Source organism: Dinoponera quadriceps, unplaced genomic scaffold, assembly GCF_001313825.1.
Source record: "Dinoponera quadriceps isolate SergipeBrazil2010 unplaced genomic scaffold, ASM131382v1 scaffold1852, whole genome shotgun sequence".
Classification (NCBI taxonomy): domain Eukaryota; kingdom Metazoa; phylum Arthropoda; class Insecta; order Hymenoptera; family Formicidae; genus Dinoponera; species Dinoponera quadriceps.
Window position 1 is genome coordinate 186,880 of NW_014556131.1, and position 21,554 is coordinate 208,433.

At 46.3% G+C, this 21,554-nt stretch overlaps 2 protein-coding genes across 10 annotated transcripts in view; both read right to left on the reverse strand.

The window, feature by feature from the left end:
- The window catches only part of LOC106746900 (transcriptional repressor p66-alpha), an 11,053-nt gene extending 5,899 nt beyond the window's left edge, over positions 1-5,154 (reverse strand). For 6 of the 9 annotated variants that reach the window (XM_014624041.1, XM_014624036.1, XM_014624038.1 and 3 more), the window contains exon 1: positions 4,185-5,154. The gene's annotated coding sequence lies outside the window, so the exon portion shown is untranslated. Of the gene's footprint in view, positions 1-27; positions 536-4,184 lie in introns of those variants that run through there. The other 3 variants (XM_014624035.1, XM_014624034.1, XM_014624037.1) reach the window with 3 other exon arrangements.
- A 9,530-nt stretch (positions 5,155-14,684) lies between these two features.
- On the reverse strand, positions 14,685-20,747 carry LOC106746909 (F-box only protein 33). The gene is made up of 7 exons (XM_014624054.1): positions 20,331-20,747; positions 19,580-19,674; positions 19,323-19,517; positions 18,846-19,241; positions 18,499-18,759; positions 18,232-18,421; positions 14,685-17,302 (listed from the first exon to the last, which is right to left on the reverse strand). Exons 1-7 carry the CDS (start codon positions 20,724-20,726, stop codon positions 17,171-17,173), a joined length of 1,665 nt encoding a protein of 554 aa, XP_014479540.1. The 5' UTR covers positions 20,727-20,747; the 3' UTR covers positions 14,685-17,170.
- Between the last annotated feature and the right edge of the window lie 807 nt (positions 20,748-21,554).

Genomic DNA, 21,554 nt, shown 5'->3' on the forward strand with positions numbered 1-21,554 from the left:
GAGAAAGAGCGAGCGATCGGCCAATACCTGCGGAAGTAACTGTCCTAACCTAACTTTCACGAATTCGCCAGGCGATCGCGAGAGCGGTGATTTCCGGGAATGCGTCCGACGAAATGGGACAGGGTCGTCTCGACGACGGTGGCCGCGTCGTCACGTTGTGTTCAAACAACACACCACCACCTCCTTCACCGCCACCACCACCAGCGGCGGCAGCAGCACGAGGAAGAGAAGAAGCAACGACACACGACACACTATCTCTCTCTCTCTCTCGCGCGCGCGCGCGCGCGCGGCCGCCGCGTTTTCGGTGCACCAGCAGCAGCGGCCCCGAGAGATGCGCGCTCCACAATCAAAGAATTAACGTTTTGATACTTCGGAAGTGGCGTCCCGACACAATGGCAGCTAAGCGTTAGCGGTACAAGAGACCCGTAGCTGCTCGGGAGGGGGTATGGGGGATAAGCGCGGAGGAGCGCGAGAGAGGGCCGCCACGGGGAGCAAGGGGGTGCCGCGTACGACCGCGCGCGCGGGGAAAGGAATGGGTCGCACATTAATTATTTCTCCTCTCACCCCCCTGCCCCTACCACCGCCCGCCGCCGCCGCGCGCGCGGCGTACACACACGCGCTGGTAGCCGTTCTCACCCACCGACGCGGCCGCATCGGGAACGAACTAGAAACGAACCCTCCTCCCCACCCCCCCTTTGTATATATATTTTATACATATGCAGATATTTATATGTTTATATATACATATATATATCGATATATATCTGTGTAGAGAAGAAGGAGAGAGATCGGGTTTTGCGCGCTGGTCTCTTTCTATTGCTCTTGTTTTCTCTCTCTCTCTTTCGCGTCTCTCGCGGGATTTTCCCGAATTTCGTCTCTCCGCACGGCGTTCCCTCTCCCGCGGACGCCCTCCCAGTCGCTCGCTCGCCCTTATGCCCTACGGGAAATCGATTTTTCGACGGCAGGGTCGGTCCCCACTGCCGGCCGCTGCCGCTGGCACACGGAGAGCTCTCGCGACGATGTTTTCGCAAGGCGATTCGGTGGCGGTTTCGCGCACGCATCTCGGGTCTCTCGGCCGTGAATGATCGTTGTATCGCAGGAGAAGAAGAAACCACACGCGACCTCTCCCTCTCTTCGTCCCTTTTCTTATACGTGTAAAGGTGGGTCCAGGCCGAGCGGACGAGAGCACGAAAAAAAAAAAAAATTAGACGGCGCGGCGAGCACGAACCAGCAAAAATGAACATCGGCACAAATATGTTCGTGATGATCTCGCGTAATCATTGGCTGCTCGTCCAAAAGAATGTTTGTCCACATCCATTTCCCGGATTCGCTTGCGGATGTTTCGCGCTCGTTGATTCGCTTGGTCCCACCTTCATACGCCTCCGCCTCCATCTACTACCCGCCGCCGAATACCGTTTGATCAAGCGGAGATATCTGAGGGCTTTGAGTTAGTGGCAGAACGTAGAAAAACGTAACGTAGATAAAACTCACGAACAACGGGGAAATCGACCGACCAATCGGTATGTTTCTTTCTTTAGATTCGCACACTCCAAAAGACGAAGATTGAAATGACGATAAGTTTTATATAAGGCCTCAGGGCGAAAACAACTATGATCTCAACGAGTCCAAAATCCTAAAGAAACGTATTAATTGGTTGGTTATTTTCTTTACTCCACTTAAGTGTTATATACGGCTCACGTTTTTTTTCTACGTCCTCCCGCATCTTAGATAAGACACGTGAAAGAAACTGCCATTTTTGCCGCGCGCGCGCGAGAGAGAGTCGCCGCACGTGGCGGATTCTTACATAAACCAATTAAACGCGTACACCACCCTGCTCGCAGCAGCTTCTCTTTCTTCTCCCGTTTTGCCGCCGCCGCGTGTCGGCATTATACGTGACGTCATACACGTTCTCAGAGGTCTCTAAACTCGGTACGCGCAAAGATGTGTGTGCATGACTCTCCGGACTCGGCGGTGCGTCGAGAGTTATGTCACGCGTCGCGCGAGCGAACGGATTCCCCACCGGGAAACCGTCTCGCTGTGTCCCGGCCACGAAAGGCTGCGACACCTCTCTCTTTCTCTCTCCTCAATGAGTCTCGCGACCCGTCCAATAGGAGAATCGATTTTTTTTTCCTAACTAGTTTTGCTAATTCGGACGGAAGACTAATGCTCCTATTGGACCACCGAATGCATCCACTGATCATGAATCATCTTTCCCCTCTAGTGTGAATTCGTGAAAAAGCGAGCCGTTTCCGATGCTCTCGAAGTCAGAACATTTTCGCGAGTTCCCGCTAGAGAAAAACATCCATGATTAACCTCCCTGAAGCTCGTCCCACAAAGTAATCGACCCACGACGGTAAATGTTTGAAAGCGTTGAAATGTGAAAAATGAACGGAGCTTGCGTGGGTCTGTTTCTTTTAGCTGAATCAGGTTGCACTTGTGTTAAAAGGAAGTAAAAGATAAATCTGGCGATGGCAGAGAAAAGAAGGAACCAAGTTCCGATGTTAGGCACTTACTGCTCAGCTAAAAAGAACAGATCGTTTATGTTTAAGAGCTAAGACTTCCACGATGTCTCGGATGAACCAATGAGCAGTTTTTATCTGTCTGTCTCCGTCGTCGGCCACGATTCAGGAGGATTTGCAAATCTATCCGGCGACTTTCAACGACACTGTCGTTGAAAGTCACAGAATATGTCCGCCGGTCTTACAAAGCGAGTTCGGAAACTCGCGGGAAGAAAAGGGGGGAAAACATCCGAGTAGGAAGTGGAAAGCGCTACAACATCGACAAGCCTCCGCGGTAAAAGAAACGTCACGCCGCTCTAACACCGAGATCACCGCTGTTTCTAAAAAGCGACGGTCGGTCGGCTGCTGCCGCGTGGCTTCTTAGTAGCTACGCAGCACGTGCCGAGTATTCACCAATGCAGGTATAGCTGAGGTTGGAAATTCGTAAGGCGCGCGCGGGCTCAGCCGCGGAAAACCACCTTGCGCCTAAAGGACCCGCGCCGGACCTTGTCGGTAGGCAAATTGTGTGCGGCTTATCGCAAGTCGGAAAATGACAATTACGTGTTTTCCTCCTATCGCTCGCTCGCATGCGCGCATTCGGCCGCTCGTTGAACGAGCATAATTTCGCCCGATTCACGGGGAAAAAGTCGGGCGTTCGCGAATGCGGGCGAAATATTGGAAATATTAACGGTGTTTCCCTCCCTCCCTCCTTCTTTCTTTCTCTCTCTCTCTCTTTCTCTCTCTCTCTGACAGATCGATATATTAATACCGTGAAAGAACAACAGGGACGAGAGAGAGATGTTCGGTCTCACGAATCCATGAGCAGCCCAACTCGGAGGGCGATTGGTGCCCGAACGATTGATCTCAACGGTCCTATCAATTGAATCGTACTTTTTCTTCTTTTTTTAACTAAATAGAAACAAGGAAATCTTTTCAGATCCACGGTCAAAATTATGCAAAACACCTGTGAAAAACCCAATAAGCTAGATGGTAAAGTCTGCGCTAACGAATGTGCAAACAAATGAACCTATCTCGATGCAGAAAACTGGGTACCTTTCTGTGCGGAACTCCGTCCAGGAAGGTTTCCGGCCGGAATCATTCAGTTATTCTCTAGATGTCTATTGTGTGTTTTTTTTTCTCAGGAAAAAAGAACCTTATCGGGATGCAGTCCGAAAAGTTCTACGGTAGATACACTATGAAGCCCCATGTTTCTGTAACTTTTAGTGACAATGTCGTCGCCGTTACTTTGTCATTGCATAACTTTCCTGTCGTAAACCTGCGCAACGATAACGTAACGATAACAGCATTGTCGTTAAAAGTTAAAGGATAGGCCTCTCCATCGACCTGATATTTTAAAATTATTTGAAAAGATTCTCGATCGGAACAATTCCGTTTTTTCTATAATTTAAAAAGAAAAACGCAATAGAAAATCCGGGAATAATTGAATAATTCCGATTGCAAACTTCCCCGGACAGTTTCGTAATACCTACCCCGTTCCGGTTTTTTTACATGCACGTGTGTGTGTGTTACATTACTATATGTGTGTGTGTGTGTGTGTGTGTGTGTGTGTGTGTGTTTTTTTAGCGACGAAGTGTGTGTGTCTTGAATCTCGTCACGGCTCTCTCTCTCTCACCCCTCCCCCCTCCATCCTCGATACATCGGCGACATATTTGCGAAAATACATACCTTGGAGGTCGATGGAGGACGATCCGGGGAATTCGCGGCGTGGATCGGCTGACATACGCGGGCTGATTGATACACACACACACACACGGCGAGGAGGACCTGGTCACGGAGGCCGTTTCCCTTCCACCCGGTCGTTTCTCGCTCGCCTCACTTCACACCGTCGTTCACTCTTCACTCCTCGCGACGGCGGCACCTATCGCACGCTACAATGTATATATTACTCACTGCACTCACTCGACATGGCGTGCACGCCTCGCATATCTGTGGTCAGTGCACACGTGTGTGGTCGGCCGACCGGCCGGTCTCTCTCCTCCGCCTCTATCTATCCGCGTCTTTCCACTCTGTTCACTTATCAAACTTTCCTTATCACCGTCATCATCGTTGCCATGTCGTCGTCGTGGATACTCCTCCCTCTCGCCCTCTCTGTCCCTCGTCTCGTCTATCGTTTTAGACGCACTCACTGTAAAGAGACTCTCCTCCTCCGTGTAATCCGCGATCGTCCGGAACAAAATCGCACGTCACAAGGGACGGGCGAGCGTCTCCGAGCGGTCCGTTGCGCGATCAACGAAGACACCGAGTCGAGAGCGCAGGGAGCGAACGTGCATGGCCGACGACACGGCGGACGAGACACACACAGAGAGCCGGAAGAACCGCGGAGAAAGAACAGAGTCGGGGACGCGCGCGCGCGACCACCAATCGTATACCGGCGGAGTCGTGGCAACAGGGGAAAGAAGGGGGCGCCCTCCTGCCTGTCTGTCCCGAACGATTCGCGCGCGCGATGCCCGGGCGACGCGCAACCTTGAGCGCAGCTATGCCGCTACCTTCCGCGCGCGCGTTGAGGAAAACTTCGGCTCTCCGCAAAAATTAACCAGACCGATTCAACATGGCGGCCTTGCCCGCCCGTTAACGTCGCCCCCTCGCCGCCTCCTCCTTCTCCTTCGCCGCAGCTCGATTCCGCCAGGATCGTCGTCTCCACACGCACCGCCGTGTTAAGCCTCTATCAGACTGCGTAATTTGGTGATGGACGATTGAGAAGTGGGGACTGCGATTGGGCGAATCAATTAGCCTCTGTCTTCGCGTCCTCCCGATTGGTCGGATTCACGACGAGCGGTCTTCTTTCCGCTCTTCGATCGGCGATCCTCAATTTTCGGCACTCGGTCTGACACCGGCTTTATTGATGAATGCGAAAGGGATGAGGGAGGAAGAGAGAGAATGTTACGCTTTTTTGTACTTGATAAAAAAACAGGTATTTCGGGTCCTATGGGTGAGAAAGAGGGAAAAGGAGGGAAATTGCGAGCGAGTGTAGAAAGTGCAGCGAGAGAGGGCCGAAGACGCGGCTTCCGAGATCGGAAAAAGCGACGCTGGCTGCAAGGCTTTGCCGGAAGCGCTCTGTGAACTTTGTAAATGCGGCACACATAAAAGAGAACATTGTGGTAGGCTTGCGGACGTTTGCACGTAAATGACTGTGATCAGCGCTACATGCGGACGTGTAAACTGCCTTCAAGGGATGCTGGGGGACTTTACCGACAGGACGACTTGAGCGAGGTAAGACAGAGCGGTGGGAAGTTCACGATCATCCCTCCAGGCGGCGCTGCCTGCCACGAGAGACGAACCACAATTATTTGCCTGCACGATTTAAAACGGGACAGATTGGCGTAAAGGAAAAACGCGGAACAGAGAAAAAGACGGATTCCATTTCGCGTCTTGCATCGGTATACCTGTCGGCTAAGATATCGATGTCATCAATCACCGTTGAACGTGAACTCTCAAACGTGCAAAAATATCCGGATAAAATCGTCGAAATTAGCCAATCAACAAGGAGAATGGATTTTCCGAAGAGGTTCTACAAAACATGAATATAAAAAATAATAACTACCGCAGCCGACGTAAACTGGTTACTTTATGCCATGCATTATTTATTTATCGATTCGTACATTTTTCAAGAATTGATTCACAGTTCCAAAAAATATTTCTGATTTCTATCATTATTATTATTATTATTATTACACAGGAGTGAGAGACATAAAAATAACGATATAGGAGCTCGGTAATACGATTCTATGGGACTTCGAAATCGAAAGAATACTGTTTCATATGTGACACTTGAACGGTTTTTTCTTCTTCCGGCAGACAAAAGTAGATGCCTCGGTACTACATATATCCACGATAAAACGGTAAGCATAATTGTAACATCAGAGTTATTATATAATAACAAGACTTGTACGATGCGTAACACAAGTTCCGCGGGTCTTCATAACGGCGAGCCTCGGCCTTTTCGCGCAGGTTCGTAACACGAGGATACTTGCGTCCCGTAGAAGAATTATACATATGCGTACACAAAAGAAATTATCCTCTTTCTCTCTCTCTCGTGCCGTTTCTGGAGATTAACCGGAGAATCGTATAGTTGTTCGTACTTTTTGTAACTCATCGAGCGCGCGCGCGCGCACGTTCTCGGCCGAAAACTTGAGGCGTTCGCACCGCGATCGGCAGTGCTGCGTAAAACTTGTGTCACAGGTCAATAGTGTGCCGAAAATACAATATCATAAATAGAATAGAATACGAGAAATTTGTATATATACGAAGCCGCAAGAGAGACGCGCGTTCGCAAACAATTCAGAGAGAAGTACATTCAAAGGAAGAAATATATAACACGCACACGCACACACACACACACACGTGTGTACATATACATACATACACACACACAACGCACATCGCGCAGGTGTTCGTCGCAACGAAGCGATTTTTGAGAGCCGCTTTTGCTGTGATTACGAGAGAAAAGTTCTTGGGATTCTCGAATGAAAATCGTCTCAAAAATCGGAACGGAGCGATGTCACGACGACATCCTATCATATCGCGCGCGGATATCTCGACTTCCTGTTCCGGGTAGTCTAGGAACGAGTCGAACGGAAGCCGATACCGCTCTCTCTTTCTCTCCTCTTTCTTACGATCTATGTTACTCGTTCATTCACATATGATGACTTAGAGCAGTGATGACGATACAATTCGTCCAAACGTCAGATTTGTCGAAAAAATCGCTTCATATTTCTCTCTTTCTCTCTCTCTCTCTTCCTCTCCGTTCCCTTTTTTTTTTCATATGAAAGACACACACGAGGAAAAGAAACAAATTTTTCGACCAACCTGACACTCCCTTGTTCGCATGACGCTTGAAATATATTCTACGAAAAAGGAAATTTAGCAAATAAATAAGTAACGTTCGGATAATAAAGAATCAGTAAAAAATCGGCAACGAAAAGTTTTGTTTGCGAACCTGCGGACTTGTTTAAAGACATTATTATTAACATTGTTATTATTATTATTATCATTATTATTACAGGCAATTGGTGGGTACTTAAACGGGCGAGAGGCGCGTTTAAGTAAGAATTTCATTACGGATTTCATTACCTGTCGTCAAAGTGTCAAGCGTCGAATCCCGTTCGGAGGAATAGACGTATTTTTCTTTCCCTATTTGTTAATTTCTTAACGACACATAGAAAATTAAAACACGCATCCGTGACGAGACCATCTCGACGAACGTTAAATTGACGATCGATAAGGATCACACACACCGGGTGACATACATGCCTTCGCACTGCGATTAGAATTACTTGTGAGACTGTCAATCTTACACGTATACACTCTGGAGACTGAAAAAATAGCAAGATAAGTGCAAGAGGCATATATCGCTCCCGATGTAGCGCGATATACTGCTGAAAACGGTCGGGAAATCGCTCAAACGATCCGCCGTCCGACTGAACGAAACGCCGGCGAATGGAAGAGCCGAGACGGGTCAGGTTTAAAGCGCATAAAAGCGCCGAGGATCGCGCGGTCGCTTCCCTATATTGAAAGAGGGACGTTCGGAGCGTGAGAATGTTGAAACACTTTCGGGGCGGAAACGCGCGATTCCACCGTTTCGAGCAATACACCCTGAATTCAGCTCACGCATCAAACACGCGTGTTCAACTGCGATCGCACCGCTTCGGGGGCTGCAGGACTACGCAATAAGGAGCGCTCGCGATCGTCGATGATCGGATTCGACACTTATAATTCATTCATACGACGCACACCCGCAAAAAGCCTCTCTCTCATGTACACGTAATAATAATAATACGCATAGACGTAACAACACGTAACGTACACACATATACATTTCGATACACGATTCGTTTTAATCTCGACATCGCTACAAAGTTAAGACGATTATCCGATAAGTGCGACGCGACATTACACTGGCGGAGGGAAAGGATACAGCGGTCAGGATTTGACAGATTTCTCATTATCCGGACGATGGTCCAACGTCACGAACGAGAGACGAGACTAAACTATTCCTTTGCACGTTTCGCTTCTCCCGTCTTCTTCGTCATTTGTACACCGACGGGATTGCGCGCCCAAACGAGAGAATCGTCGCGGTGAGACGACTGTGTTCCGTTCTCTCCACGACTCTAACGCTAATAATAATGAACTCAATCAAATTCTCTCGAGGGACACTCGGAGAAAAGAAGGTCCTTCGTTGGACGCACAGAAGAGAAATCTCAGCTGGTGTGTAACGGAACAAATCGGCCGCGTTGATCAGAAGTGTCTCTCCCCCGAACGACGGGGAAGCAAATCGCGGTGAAAATGAAAACGGCAAAGCCGAGCCTCTCCTCTTCCGCGTTCCAAGCGCTCGATTCTCGCGGAATCGTCGCCGAAGTCCCCCCTTCTCCGGATACATCGAAGATACACCACGCGCCGATCACTGCCGGTTATCTCAACTCGCGAAGCTGAAGACGCGATTCGTTTCATCGGCTCTCTATATACGTTTAATTTAACGTGGCTCACGCGTGAATCAATGAGACGCGGCAGTATTACGGTCGCCTTCACGTCACTCGGGTGTACGCGAACGAACGCAGCAAATGTATACATACATACAGTCGAAACGCAGGCTTGATAAACCATCCTGTGAACAAATTGAGGAGAGGTCGTTCCGAAAAATCCCGAGAACAATACACGCAAGTGTATCCGTCCGTACGGCTACGCTCTTATACATTGTGCTCAAACGAGTAGATGCATACGAGACAATTCCACACACAGAAAAAGGTGTGCGTAGATTCAAGTGAATAATTACTGCAATATTCCTCAACAAATTTCCACCTGAATCTCAAGTGATACTTGATTCAAGTAAAATATTCACTCGATCCGAATAAAATTTAACCCAAACGTTAAGTAAAAACTTTGCTGAGGATTAATTATTCCCTTTTCTTTCCGCACAATATCACGGAGAATCGTCTCGGATTCTTCGCGCGAGATCGTCATGATTTTAAAATTTCGGCGTGTTACTTTTTCGGGATTTGAAGACATTCTCTGCTAGGACGATTCGCTACGTCTTCCGAATTTTAACAACGACGGTTTGTTACGTGTTTACTTACATTAGTCTATTCGTTCGCTCAGCGTACGCCCAGCTTTAACGTCGTCGCTCGCTTCGAGACGCGTCCGCATGATTCTTCACCGTAAGATATACATGTGTGTGTATATATGTAAGATATATAACATTATATGTAATCTCAGCGCCCGGTCGCGAGAGAAAACTAATACTTAAAGAAATCTAAATGCTACGCAGTCGAGACGAGAAGTTAATACAGCCCATCGCTAATAAGTAGGTCCGACCACGACGAAGCAACCTCCCCAGCTCGGGGGAAGCGACGATTGCAATTTCTCTTCGCGTGCCTGCTAAAACGGAGTCTCGTTTTCGTTCGGTCACACCCTACCGTCAATGTCGGAGGTTTCGGGGACGCTTGTGTTGAAGTAATTAATTAACTCACTCATTCACTCTCTTTCTCTCTCTTTCCTGCGAATATCGCGGCCTGTTAGCTACTACCAGGCTCGCTCCAGATTGATTCCCGCTCGTCCGGAACAGACGGAACTCGGCGGAAGTGGTTGCAACTATAACGCGCGTCAAATGGCGTTCTCTCGTTAGACAGCGATGGACAGCGGATTCCCCCGCACACGGCAAGAAGACGCTGTCGTGCCGATAGAATCGGAGCAAATCCTTCTTCGTTCGACACCGAAAGGATCGTTACTGTCGTTCACAAAAAAAATATCACGTTCACTACTGAACTGATATAATCGCGCCGACCAAATCGATTGATAACTCGTCACGGTGATAGCACAACTTGTTCAATGGTTCGAACGTTGCGCTTGAAAAGCGTCTCGAGCAAAATTTCGTCGATTCTGCCATTGGTGTTTTTTGTGCCTGCGTTCAGCAGAAAAGACTAAGCGTGTGTGATTGGAGCATTTTCTCTCTTTTGGATTTTCCATGAATCTAAGAGAATGTTCATATTATGTATATTGTAGATTTTCAGTAGACGGAAAAAAATTAGTCTTAAATCAAGAATAGATGTTTTCATATATAAGCAAGAACATCGTAATCTTCTTAGAAGACTTTTTTAGTCTCGATTTGATTGAATTTATTAATATTGATGCAAGTATTACTCGAACTCAATCCAAGACTAAAAATCTTCTAAGATTATGATATTCTTGCTATGAGAATATCTGTCGCACTGGGAAAAATTTCTATCGGACGAACCGATTAAATAACGTATCCGATTGTTATTTTTATCGTCCGATCAATAATGAATACCTTCATCCGATGAAATATCCGATGAAGTTATCGATGCAATTACCGATGAAATCTAAGTCGGAAAATTAAGTCGCCCTTTATGCGTCCGTTGTAGTTTTCATCGGACAAAGGCACGATTCAATCGGATGAAATGACAAAATGATCGGACATATGCATTTGTTACTTTTTAATCGGATTATTCGATCAGATAGGATCGGATATTTTTCTCAGTGTGATTTAATTTTTTTCCATATAGCAACGAATATCATAGCCTAAGCTGCTTCTTCTGCTGAACGCATTGTTTTGATAACTCAAATATCAGTTTCGCTTTAATGTCGCTGTTGAATCCAGAAAAGACCTGCTCCGATCGAAAGCCGGTTCCGACGATCCACGACAGCGGTGGTTTCCCGTGCGACGGGACTCCGAGGTACATTGCGGAAGCGTTGACGAATTGATTTTCGAACACGACGAGTCGCGTGGTTTCGCGCCGAAGGAACGCCTCCGTGCTTGCAACGCGGGAAGTTTTCTTTCGCGAAAAGCGCATCGTCTGCGCTTCCTTCGACGCGCACACACGCTTCGCTGGTCGTAGGCAGTATAATATCGTAGATATCGCGCCGACAACGCCGCTCACGCGTAATCGCATTTTTTTAAATTATTTTTACAGACCGCGATGTGTTCACCGCAGCGGAACGAACGAAACTCGGTCGTAGGAACAGGAAGATCCCTACGTGTTTGGAGGTTTTACAGCCAACTGCTTCGAGCGAGCTTCGTTGCGGCTGAATACTCGCACGAACGCTCTCAGTCGTGGGAACCGTTCCGTGCGGTCCCTCTTCTCGCGAACCACCATTGGCATTGTCCACGTTACACACAGCTTTCTCTCTCTTTCTCTCACTTTGTGCGCGCGGGTGCATACCGGTCGTCTCGTTCTTTCACGCGTCAAAAGTGTTCCTGATTTCTCTCCTCGAGGATTTGTTTGTTTTTTTCTACAATGTGACGCGCCAACCTTGTCGTGTGGAACTGGCAGAATGCGTCTCCGTGTCAAAAATGAAGCGATCACACAACACACACGCGCTGCACACACGTATACACACATGCAACACACGCAGCACACCGGCTGTATTCTGATAATCTTGTGCGATGTCGGTGTTTCAATCGACAATAACTCTCTTCTCACTACAATTTACTAAAATAAGAGCGCTTTTAACCATCAACGACGGGTCTCGGGGGGATGCTAATTAACCGCTGCCGCGTGAGAGTGAACAGAGAGGACCAGAAGCAGCTCACGAGAGGCCGTTCATCTTCGTCAACGTAGGACGCGTCTCTGGTCCTCGCTTCTCACCGTGGAATGTTATGCAGAGCGGATACGTCGTATTCGAAAGGAAAACCTTCCTCGGGGAACGTTCTCTCTTCGCAGTGAGTGAACAGAACAGGAAGCGGTATCTCCGTTATCGCGACCGAAGATACTCGCCGCTTCGTGGAAACTCGGCTGAACAGAAATCTCCCGCGGGAATCCTTTTGTTCCCGACAACAGCGGAGAGTTTTCTTCCCCTCGGACAACGAGAGATCAATTACACGAACCGAGTTCGCACGCGTTCGTCCGATAGCTCCAGCTGTTGAACGAAAAGAAACTAACGTGCGTTACGAGCCCGCGATCGAGATAAGCTGGTCGGGTTGTTGTCATCGTCGTCGTCGTCGTCGTCGTAGTCATCCGATAAAAGTTAGACCGGGCTATCTCGTCGAAAGAGAGTCTCTCTTTTTCCTACCCTTCTGCTTTCTTTCTTCCTCTCTCACTCTCTCTCTCTCTCTCTCTATAGATCTAGATCTAAATCTATCACTAGTCGAAGCGCTCTGGAAATAAAAGTGGATCGGACCCGATTTCGCTGACAATTTGAAGTCGATTCGCGAGAAAAGCGACGGACATCGATCGCGCCTCGTGCGGCTCCGGTCGCTCCACTTGTACCATCAGGGCTCCAGGATTGATCCTTTCGAGTCACGTGGAATATCGTTGGTCTCGCGCGAGTGGATTGTTGCCAGTTGTCTTCGTTGATGCACATTGCGTGTGAATTCCTTCTTCTTCTCAAGTGTCTCCCTATCTCTCCTGCCGATTTATTCGCCGATTCTCCTCCTTCTCATCCACCCTCGAGCACGCTTGTAAGATTTTCTATTTTATCACAGATGTTTTATTCTCGGTTTTATAACGCCCTGTTGTCCTATAATGCCTGCAGCTCACTCGGTACACTCGATCCAGGGACTATTGTTTCGTGTTCCCTGTGTTTTATGTGCGTTACTACGCGCGGTTAACATACTCTCTTTCTCTCGTGTTGATCTCATTCTCACTCGTATCCTCTCTCTCTTTCTTTCCTACAGCCGCCGACACGATATAATCACAGCTCTCGTCTCGTAATTGCGCGCAAGAAAATATGATCGCACACTAAGGCCTGCCTTAGTAGAAAAATATACATTCGCTTCTTAAAAAATAGATCTTATAGCATTCTGTACTGCCTAGCGTCCGCTTGATATTTTACAGATATTTTGATTCTTGGCAGGCTGCTTAAGGGTTTTACAAGTTTTATGATATCGGCTACGAGAACCGTCGTCGTCGTCATTTTCGTCGTCGAGTGAGCTCCTCCAGGGCTTATACTTCCGATCTAAACGCTAGCTTGGGGCACCATCCCTTTTATGTTTTTTTTTTTACTTTGTTTCTCGTTTGTTGTTTCACGACGCACACATTCATAAACATCGATCCGCTGTTCGCCGAGATCGCACCGAGGTCGCGAAGTGCGATCCACTTCGTCGTGGAAGCGACGAACGGACGGAGAGAGACAGACAGCGACGGTTGGAAGGGAAAGTTTCTCGAGCATTTCGAAATGGAATATACGATAATTCGAGCGAGGAAAACGCTCTCGCGATTAATCTCTCCTCCCCGTTCGTCCTTCTTTTTATGAATGCGAGGTCGACCAACGACGCGCGGCAACGTGCAGCCCGCTCAACGATGTTGTACATGTTACCTCCTTCGGCAGGTTCAGTCTTATGCTTGTGGTTTTGTCGTTTGTCACACGTTTGTCGACGCGTGGGATATTTTTTCTTTATTTTTTTTATACTTTGTGGTCGCGTTGTGCCCGCGTTGTGTGAACGGCTGCACGACTGCCGATGTTTGTTTGCTTCTTTCTTCACTAACGATATTACTTATTACAGAGGATTTGACGCAGAGAGATGGTACTATCATATCACTCAATTTGTCTTCTACGATTCGCGGTATTCCATTATATCGTACATCCAAACGCATATTTATCTTACCGCTCTCTCTCTCTTTCTCTCTCTCTCTCTCTTTCATTCTCAATCACTCGCTTATCACATTCATAAGCCGGACATCGCGTCCCCGCGAATATAGATTTTTTTCTTTCTCCTTCATCATCCCCTTACGCGGAATTGATTGAAAAAAGAAATGAGGAAAAACGTAAAAAATTACTCTTCGCTCCGAAGAAGCTTTGTCCTGTACACATGATACCGACGGTGAGCCAGCGAACGAGTGTCACCCTCCCCCCTGATTTCACGTTACCACGATTTACACGGTAAATAGTCGCGAGAGACTTCAAAGAAACCTCGTTGTGTCGGTCCGTCTCTCTAATGCCTCGCGTTAAACTTTTCCCCATTTTTCTTCGCGCAAAAGATTTATATTCGTACGGAATACGAAATGAAAGGGCACTTGCACGAGTGTTATCGGCATCGTCCTCCGGTCAAACGTGCGCGCATTATCGCTCTCTTCTCGCGGAGATGATATATATATATGTATATATCGTCGAATTTGTTTTTGCGCAACTCGCGAATAATATTCATTAAGTATGTATGTGTGTGCGTGTATAATTTATATACATACATATATATAAATATATCCAAGTATATTTATATATTTACGTATATAAACACATAAATACACATACATATGTAAATATATATAGATATACATATATATGTGAAAGCGCATGTGCATCTCGTTACCGCGTTCCCAATTAGTTTCACCTCTGATATAATCTCTCTTCGCGCACGTTTGTTGGGACGCGATCGTTATAGGATGTTCAAACGTTCTCTCTCTCTATGGTATACGTCGCGTATCAGATTTATCGATGAATTTACCCTTACCGCGACTCAGGTACATGTTAAAAGGCCCGTTCATCTTGTATAACAGTATGGTCGTTCGTCAAAACAGAAAGTTCTTTCCTCCGCGCATATTTCTTCTTCTCTCCTTGTCATCTAACTCGCAATCGAACATTCCCCCACTGATTTTTTCTTTTTCCTTTTTTTATCCGTATATATATATGCGACTGCACACATTATTCGCGCACGCATTCATCGTGTTCCAAAAAACAAGCGAGAGATGTTATGTACACATACACGGAAATCACATATAAAAAAAAACGTAATATACGTGACTACAAGTTACGAGATACACGATAATGCAATATAATTATACAAGGGCCCGAAAAAACAGGTAAATAATCTCTCGGAATATAGTAAACTGTGTGTGTATGTATGTGTGTGTGTGTGTGTATGTCTGTGTGTTATACAGTATACGCTGCGTTTTGGTATTTCATCTTTGTTCTTACGGATCGCTCTGTTTCTCTCTTTCTCTCTCTTATTCACACACACACACTCTCTCTCTCACTCTCATTTGCTCAAAATTCTTATCACATTAAATAGATTACACGAAAGAAATAGATTGCGCGCTGCATCCGGATGATGTTAAAGTTTCAAAGTTCGACAAATAATACAATTGTACATACATATACATATACATATATACGCGATTAGCGGTTAATATATTTATATATCTCCGATTTTACAGATACCAACTATATTTATGCGTTCGTCATAAGCGGTCGCTAAGAGCACGGTGATATAGACAGTAATATATATATGTATATATATATTGGTTACTCGCACACGACTATTATTCTCGTTATCGACGCATCTGTCGAAATGCTATACACAGACAGATGTTTCTTTAGAGCGCGACTTTTTCGGTTTCTCTCTCTCTCTCTCTCTCTCTCTCTCTCGTTCTTCTATCCGCGCATCACGCATTTTCAACTGCGCTCTTTACGTTAATATTTATACAAAAGCGTCCGATTGGTCTTGGTATTAAAAATAACCTCGGATCGCTATATCTCGACTTCGCAACGTTTTCTCCGTCATTTTGAGCGCGATACTCTCATTGTTACGCTTACGCCGCTTATTCTGACGAACTCCATTTTTTTCCGCATTAAAAGACATTTACTCTCGCACGTCATGCTCTTGGCGCACGCTTTTACATTTTACTCTCTTTCTCTTTCTCTCCTGTTCGTTCGCAGAGAGTTGGAAAAATATGTTGTTATAACGCATCTGTTGTCGCTTTTGCACATCACGCGTGGAATTATACGTTATTCATTCCAATGGAAGATCATGAGATCGAGCCTCTCCCCTTCTCTCGCGTGTCGCAGTTTGTTTTCTTCTTGTTTCTCTGAACGAAAAAAAAAACCAGGTTGCTCGCTTTTTTTTGCTCCCCGGTTCTAACTGCACGCTATGCGTAAGTCTGGTGGCAAGAATCAAGACGGAGGATTCTCATTTTCTCTTTTTCTCCCTCTCTTTCAGGAGACTGCAATATCGTTTTTCCGACGTACTGCACCTCATTAACCGGAAATATTATCGTGATTATAAAAAAATGTATCCTGGCTTCTTTCTCCGGTGATACATCGATTTTAGGCGAGAGGGACGATCGTTCGGCGCATATTGCTTTTTCACAGTGCGTTAACGTTGCGTGTTTCACGTGATTGTTTCATAGCGCGCGTTATACCTCGTCAATGTCGAAGTGCGATTCGTGCTTCCCATGTAAAGGAAAAAAAATTATAATATATATATATATATGTAAATCACCCCCTCCCCCCTTCCCTCCTCCCTCTTATTCTCCGTGCATCGCTTCAGTTTTGTTGTAAATTCGCCGTAATTTGCCTCGGATCGTATTCGGCAAATCGAAAGTAGATTCAGTTAACTACGATAGTTTTATCACATTCGTATATACGAAACCTCAAGACATATCGTAAACAAGGAGAAGCTACATGTGCGTTTACCACTCTCTGTATACATTGTATACCCCAATACAATTCTCACTCGGGAGACGCCGATACCTCTGACAAAGCGAAATCTCGGGTTTCGCAGCACGTATTCGCCGCTCGAGAGAGCCCTCTAACTTCGGCTGACTAACGTCTCATCAAAAAGAAGACAAAAAAAAAACAAAAATCTTACAAAAGAATAAAATGTAACCTAATGAGACTTTACTTTTTTTTAAGATGCCAGTGATCCAGAAGTCCTTGTGGTTGCCGGGTGAATTCATACTGGGTGGAGATTTTCCTTTGCGATATTACTTCTGATCTTTCAGGACCAGCGGCATGATCACATCTCTGCTGTCGCCTTTGAAAGGGTCCAATATCACCGGCGGCAGATCCGAGTCGTTCAATGGTGTCCAGAGCGAACCCATGATCTTTTGAATTTCCTGATATTGAAACATTTTAAGGTGTATAGATGGCCTTGTTACCATTCTTTTGACACTCTAAAGGTGAGTACACACTGAGCGAACAGGTGAATGTATGGTATGAATGTGTATGTCGTATTTAAACTTCGCGCACAAACTCTCTTTGATACAACATCTAAAACGTTTCATGTTGGTGTACACATTTACCAAATTGTACCAACGAAAGTTTGCGTCCGCTATTTGCTCTTTGTTTGTTTGCATAGTACCCAGCTTTTGCAAATCAAGCTAATATAATGATCACATCGACACATTTGACATTCATACATGTGTGCGTGTGTTGACAAAAAAAGGCTTTCACACAAATTGCCGTAACTGTAGACATAAGACTTAAATTTAGACTGAAGAATAAACTAGAATATTGTTTTAAGATTTAAAATGCGCTTTAGAAGAAGATAGAGAAGTGGGCCGCGATCATTTTCCTGGGACTAAAGGACGTAAATATGAAAAGTGAACATTTTCAATTAGAAAATTTCCACTCTTCGTAAGTTCGTACTAGAGAAAAAGATTCGTAATCCCTTGAGAGGGATCTTCTAACGTGAACTCGCGAAAAGTAGAAATTTTCTAATTTGAAAACATTTGGAAATATTCATATTTGTATCCTAGGGAAAAATTCCTTCATTTCCATCCTGCGAATAGAAACTATGGATTCTGATTGGTTCATTTCCTTAAGCGTTATGCAGAAACATGTACTTAAATCTGATCGTAAGAAAAAGTAACTAAGAATTGAACTGGTCGAGAAATTCTAGTTACTCGATCCTATTTGCACTGTCGCTTCCAGAATACACAAGCGACATCCTGATTGGTTCTTCAGCTTGAGTTTACGGTTGTCATATATGAAATAGCATTTTCCTGAAAAGTGCAATTTTTTTCGAAATGACAATACTACTCACCTGCATGGTGCTCTCGTGCTTCTCATACGATTCGAATGTGATATCATTCTTCGCGATGACCAACATCTTGAGATTGCTCTCTCGGAGACGCACGATGGCCAACAGGTTCTCGTCGTAGTATTTGCGACCTAAGAACATTATTTTCGAGAGTTTGGTGCACTTCCATGCTATCAACACCATCGGATCCGGGCTGCAATGGGAGCACACACACGGCTGAATTGTGGACACTCATCGAGGAGGCCGCGATGGTAAGGCACATTCCCTTACCTCATTGGATCGTTCGGATCGAGCGTGTACGGCAGGCAGTCTTGGAGATCATTTTTACGATTCACCGAGTCTATCCACGTCAACGACTTCAGCGTGTGCGAGTACCACAATGATATTCTAAGCATCGCTCTGACATTAACGCTCTCGCAGAACAGAACTTTCAGATGTGTCAACGGCATCGCCGCACGTAGTATCTCAGTGTCCAGACTTTTAACGCCGAAATAAGAATGTATGAGGTTGAGTCTCAATTCGCACTGCGGGCTGCAACGAACGAGTGCTTCATGTACATCCCTTTATCGAGGCAGCGCGTGTCTCCATTATAGTGTCATCGGTGCAATAAAACTCACTTCTTTTGAACGAACTTCTGCCAGGCCCTGTTCGTCGTCCACGGTTCATTTCGCCAGCAGTGTATGTGAATCACTAGTCTCTTCAAGCAACCGTTTTCTAGCGCCTTCAACGTGGTATCGCTAACAAATTCATGATCCAAGGTTAAAATGGATAATCTAGTAAACGAATCAAAGATAGAATTATCGAATTCCTTAATCTTGTAATGATCAGGGTCGTCTTTGACGGTCGCCATGTTGAGCTGCGTTAAATGCTTGGCGTGGTGAAGACGGAGGGGCTCTAGAATGGCAATCATATCCGCTGCTAGCTCCTCCGAGCATCCCAGACTCAGAACTTCCAGGCAATTGGAAGTCTCGATAATTCTCACCACCCATTCCCTCAGAGACTGGGAATAATAGCTGGTGACAGATAAACAACAACCTTGTAGAAGGCTAGATCAAGTTTCTCGGAGCAAAATCAACCGATGATACCAGCGTTACCTGTTACTCTCATAGTCAAAATAGTCGTAAATGCAATTGTTGAATTCCAAAAACAATTTTCTCAGTTGCCTGTTGCAGCCTAGCTTCTTCAGAAGATTGTAAGTCTCGCTCCTGTAGTCAATGTATTTACTGTTGAGTATATTCCAACGTATCGTTGCTTCCTGCACACTCAGAGCATAACGATCCACCATGAATCTGCAACAGATTTGCCACATGTGACTCTTTGCAGCACGCAAGGACCAGACGATCCCACGTACCTGACCCACGAAAGACTGTCCTCATCTTTGAACACAAAAGCGATTTTTTTCCAGAAGCTCGGGTGGAACAAGGTGTACCTCCAATTTTTGCACGCCTGTGAAAGTTCAACAAGAGCTCAATGAACGAATCTCATGTTGACACGAATATCAACAGGTTGACATATATTATATCGATATAAATGATGATCTCACTGTATATGTGTGGAAAAAAAATTATCCGCGTACTCATATCGCGTGTAACATTATACACGTGAAAAGTGCAAAAGCTCATTTTCTCGCTGCAAAACGCGGCTTTGCAAGGATTTTGGCGGGATTTTCCGCCGAGAAGGCGGTTTGCGCTTTTCCAACGTGTTTACCATACGGTCGCCATCTTTTCCAGCATACCGAAAGTACGCTTTAATAAGCACAACATGTTGGAAAGTGCAGTCGCTCGTAACTGTCGGAAAGTGTTCGGCGGAACCTTCCAACCGTCGGAGACGCAGCGCTCACAGCTGCTGAACGCGGCCAACGAAGATCCGCGAATTCTCTGCGCGATTAACCGAGCGGATTTTTATCTCGCACGCATCTCGTGTGTCGAGCGAGAAACGTCTTCACGCGTCTCGTGACCGATTTTGTCGCACATATCGTCTTGTTCCGCGACGTTCGAAGGAACGAAAATAAGGACAAACACACTCTCTCTTCTCGCAATAAACGCGAAATAAATAACGCTCCACTTCTCTCTCTCTTTTTCACCGTCCGTCAATATGTATACCTGGGAGGCTTTTATCCTCGATTCGTGCGGCAAATACGAAAAGATCTCCTGCAGGATAACGATAGGCAGATTGTCCCAGGAGGGGCCGTCGGAAGAATCCTCTTGCGCCATTTCTGTGCTGCGACTCGCGACGGCGGGCTTGCAACAACAACAGCGGGACGAACAGCTGTTCGCCTCGAGTGAGGAGGAAGATTGCTGCCCCTCGCACTTCTTCACCGACGTTGTCGCCAGGCTCTGCGGCCTGTCCCCCACCTCCTTCGCCAACGCCTCCGCGAAAGCCGCTATCATCGTTGTTGACGCGGTCTTGTTGGTAACGCGGTACTTCTTCTTCTGGCATGGGACCTTGTTGTGCTGTTTGTCATTGCAGACCTGTATCATGTTCAGCACGTCGGTCATCGATAACGTACCGTCGCGATCGCCGCGCTCGGCGGTGATCGTCGCAGAGACGGGCATGAATGAACGAACGATCGATCGACCAATCTCGCGACTTCTACGACACGACTCGCTCTCTCTCTCTCTCTTTCTCTTTTCGCGTTATGCGCACGCATGTGTGATATACACAGTCGGTCATCGCGTCGGTCACCCTGGAGCAACGCTCCCGTAGATGACATGCGCTATGGGAGCACCGGAATCGAAAATGGAGGTCCGGTAAAAACCCCTCGGCATTTTATTCCATTTTTTTTCCAAGAGTGGGAAAAATTCACGTTGTGTCCGGTTAAAACCTGTCGCAATTACATCACCCCGTAAAGAAGATGATTGCGTGAAGTTAAAGTTCATATCTTGATTATACCTCGAGGTCAGATTTTATTGCTTTGAGTCTAAGCGATAAAATGTAAGGTAATTTCTAGTAAAGGTGTTTGCAACGCTGAAGGTCGCAATAACGCTGGAATCGTAGGAATTGCGACGTCTGGCAGCGCCTTTTCTTGCCAGAGATTACGTCACAATCTAGCGGTTAAAGCGAAAGGCTTGTTACACTCGTTGCGGGTCCGGCTTTACCTGCTGAGGAAATGATTACAGCTTCCCGACGAATTGCCGAACAAGTCTCAGAGCTGGAAATTACACGGTAAACACAGTGTCGATGGCAGATTGGCGTTTAAATACACTCGAGTGACGACGACGGCGTATCTTGCAGATCCGCCTCTTCTTCCGTCAATCCGTCATCATACTCTGTTGTATTTTACAACAGCCACCGCGCAAAATCCGCAGGTTCGGGCAATTCTTATC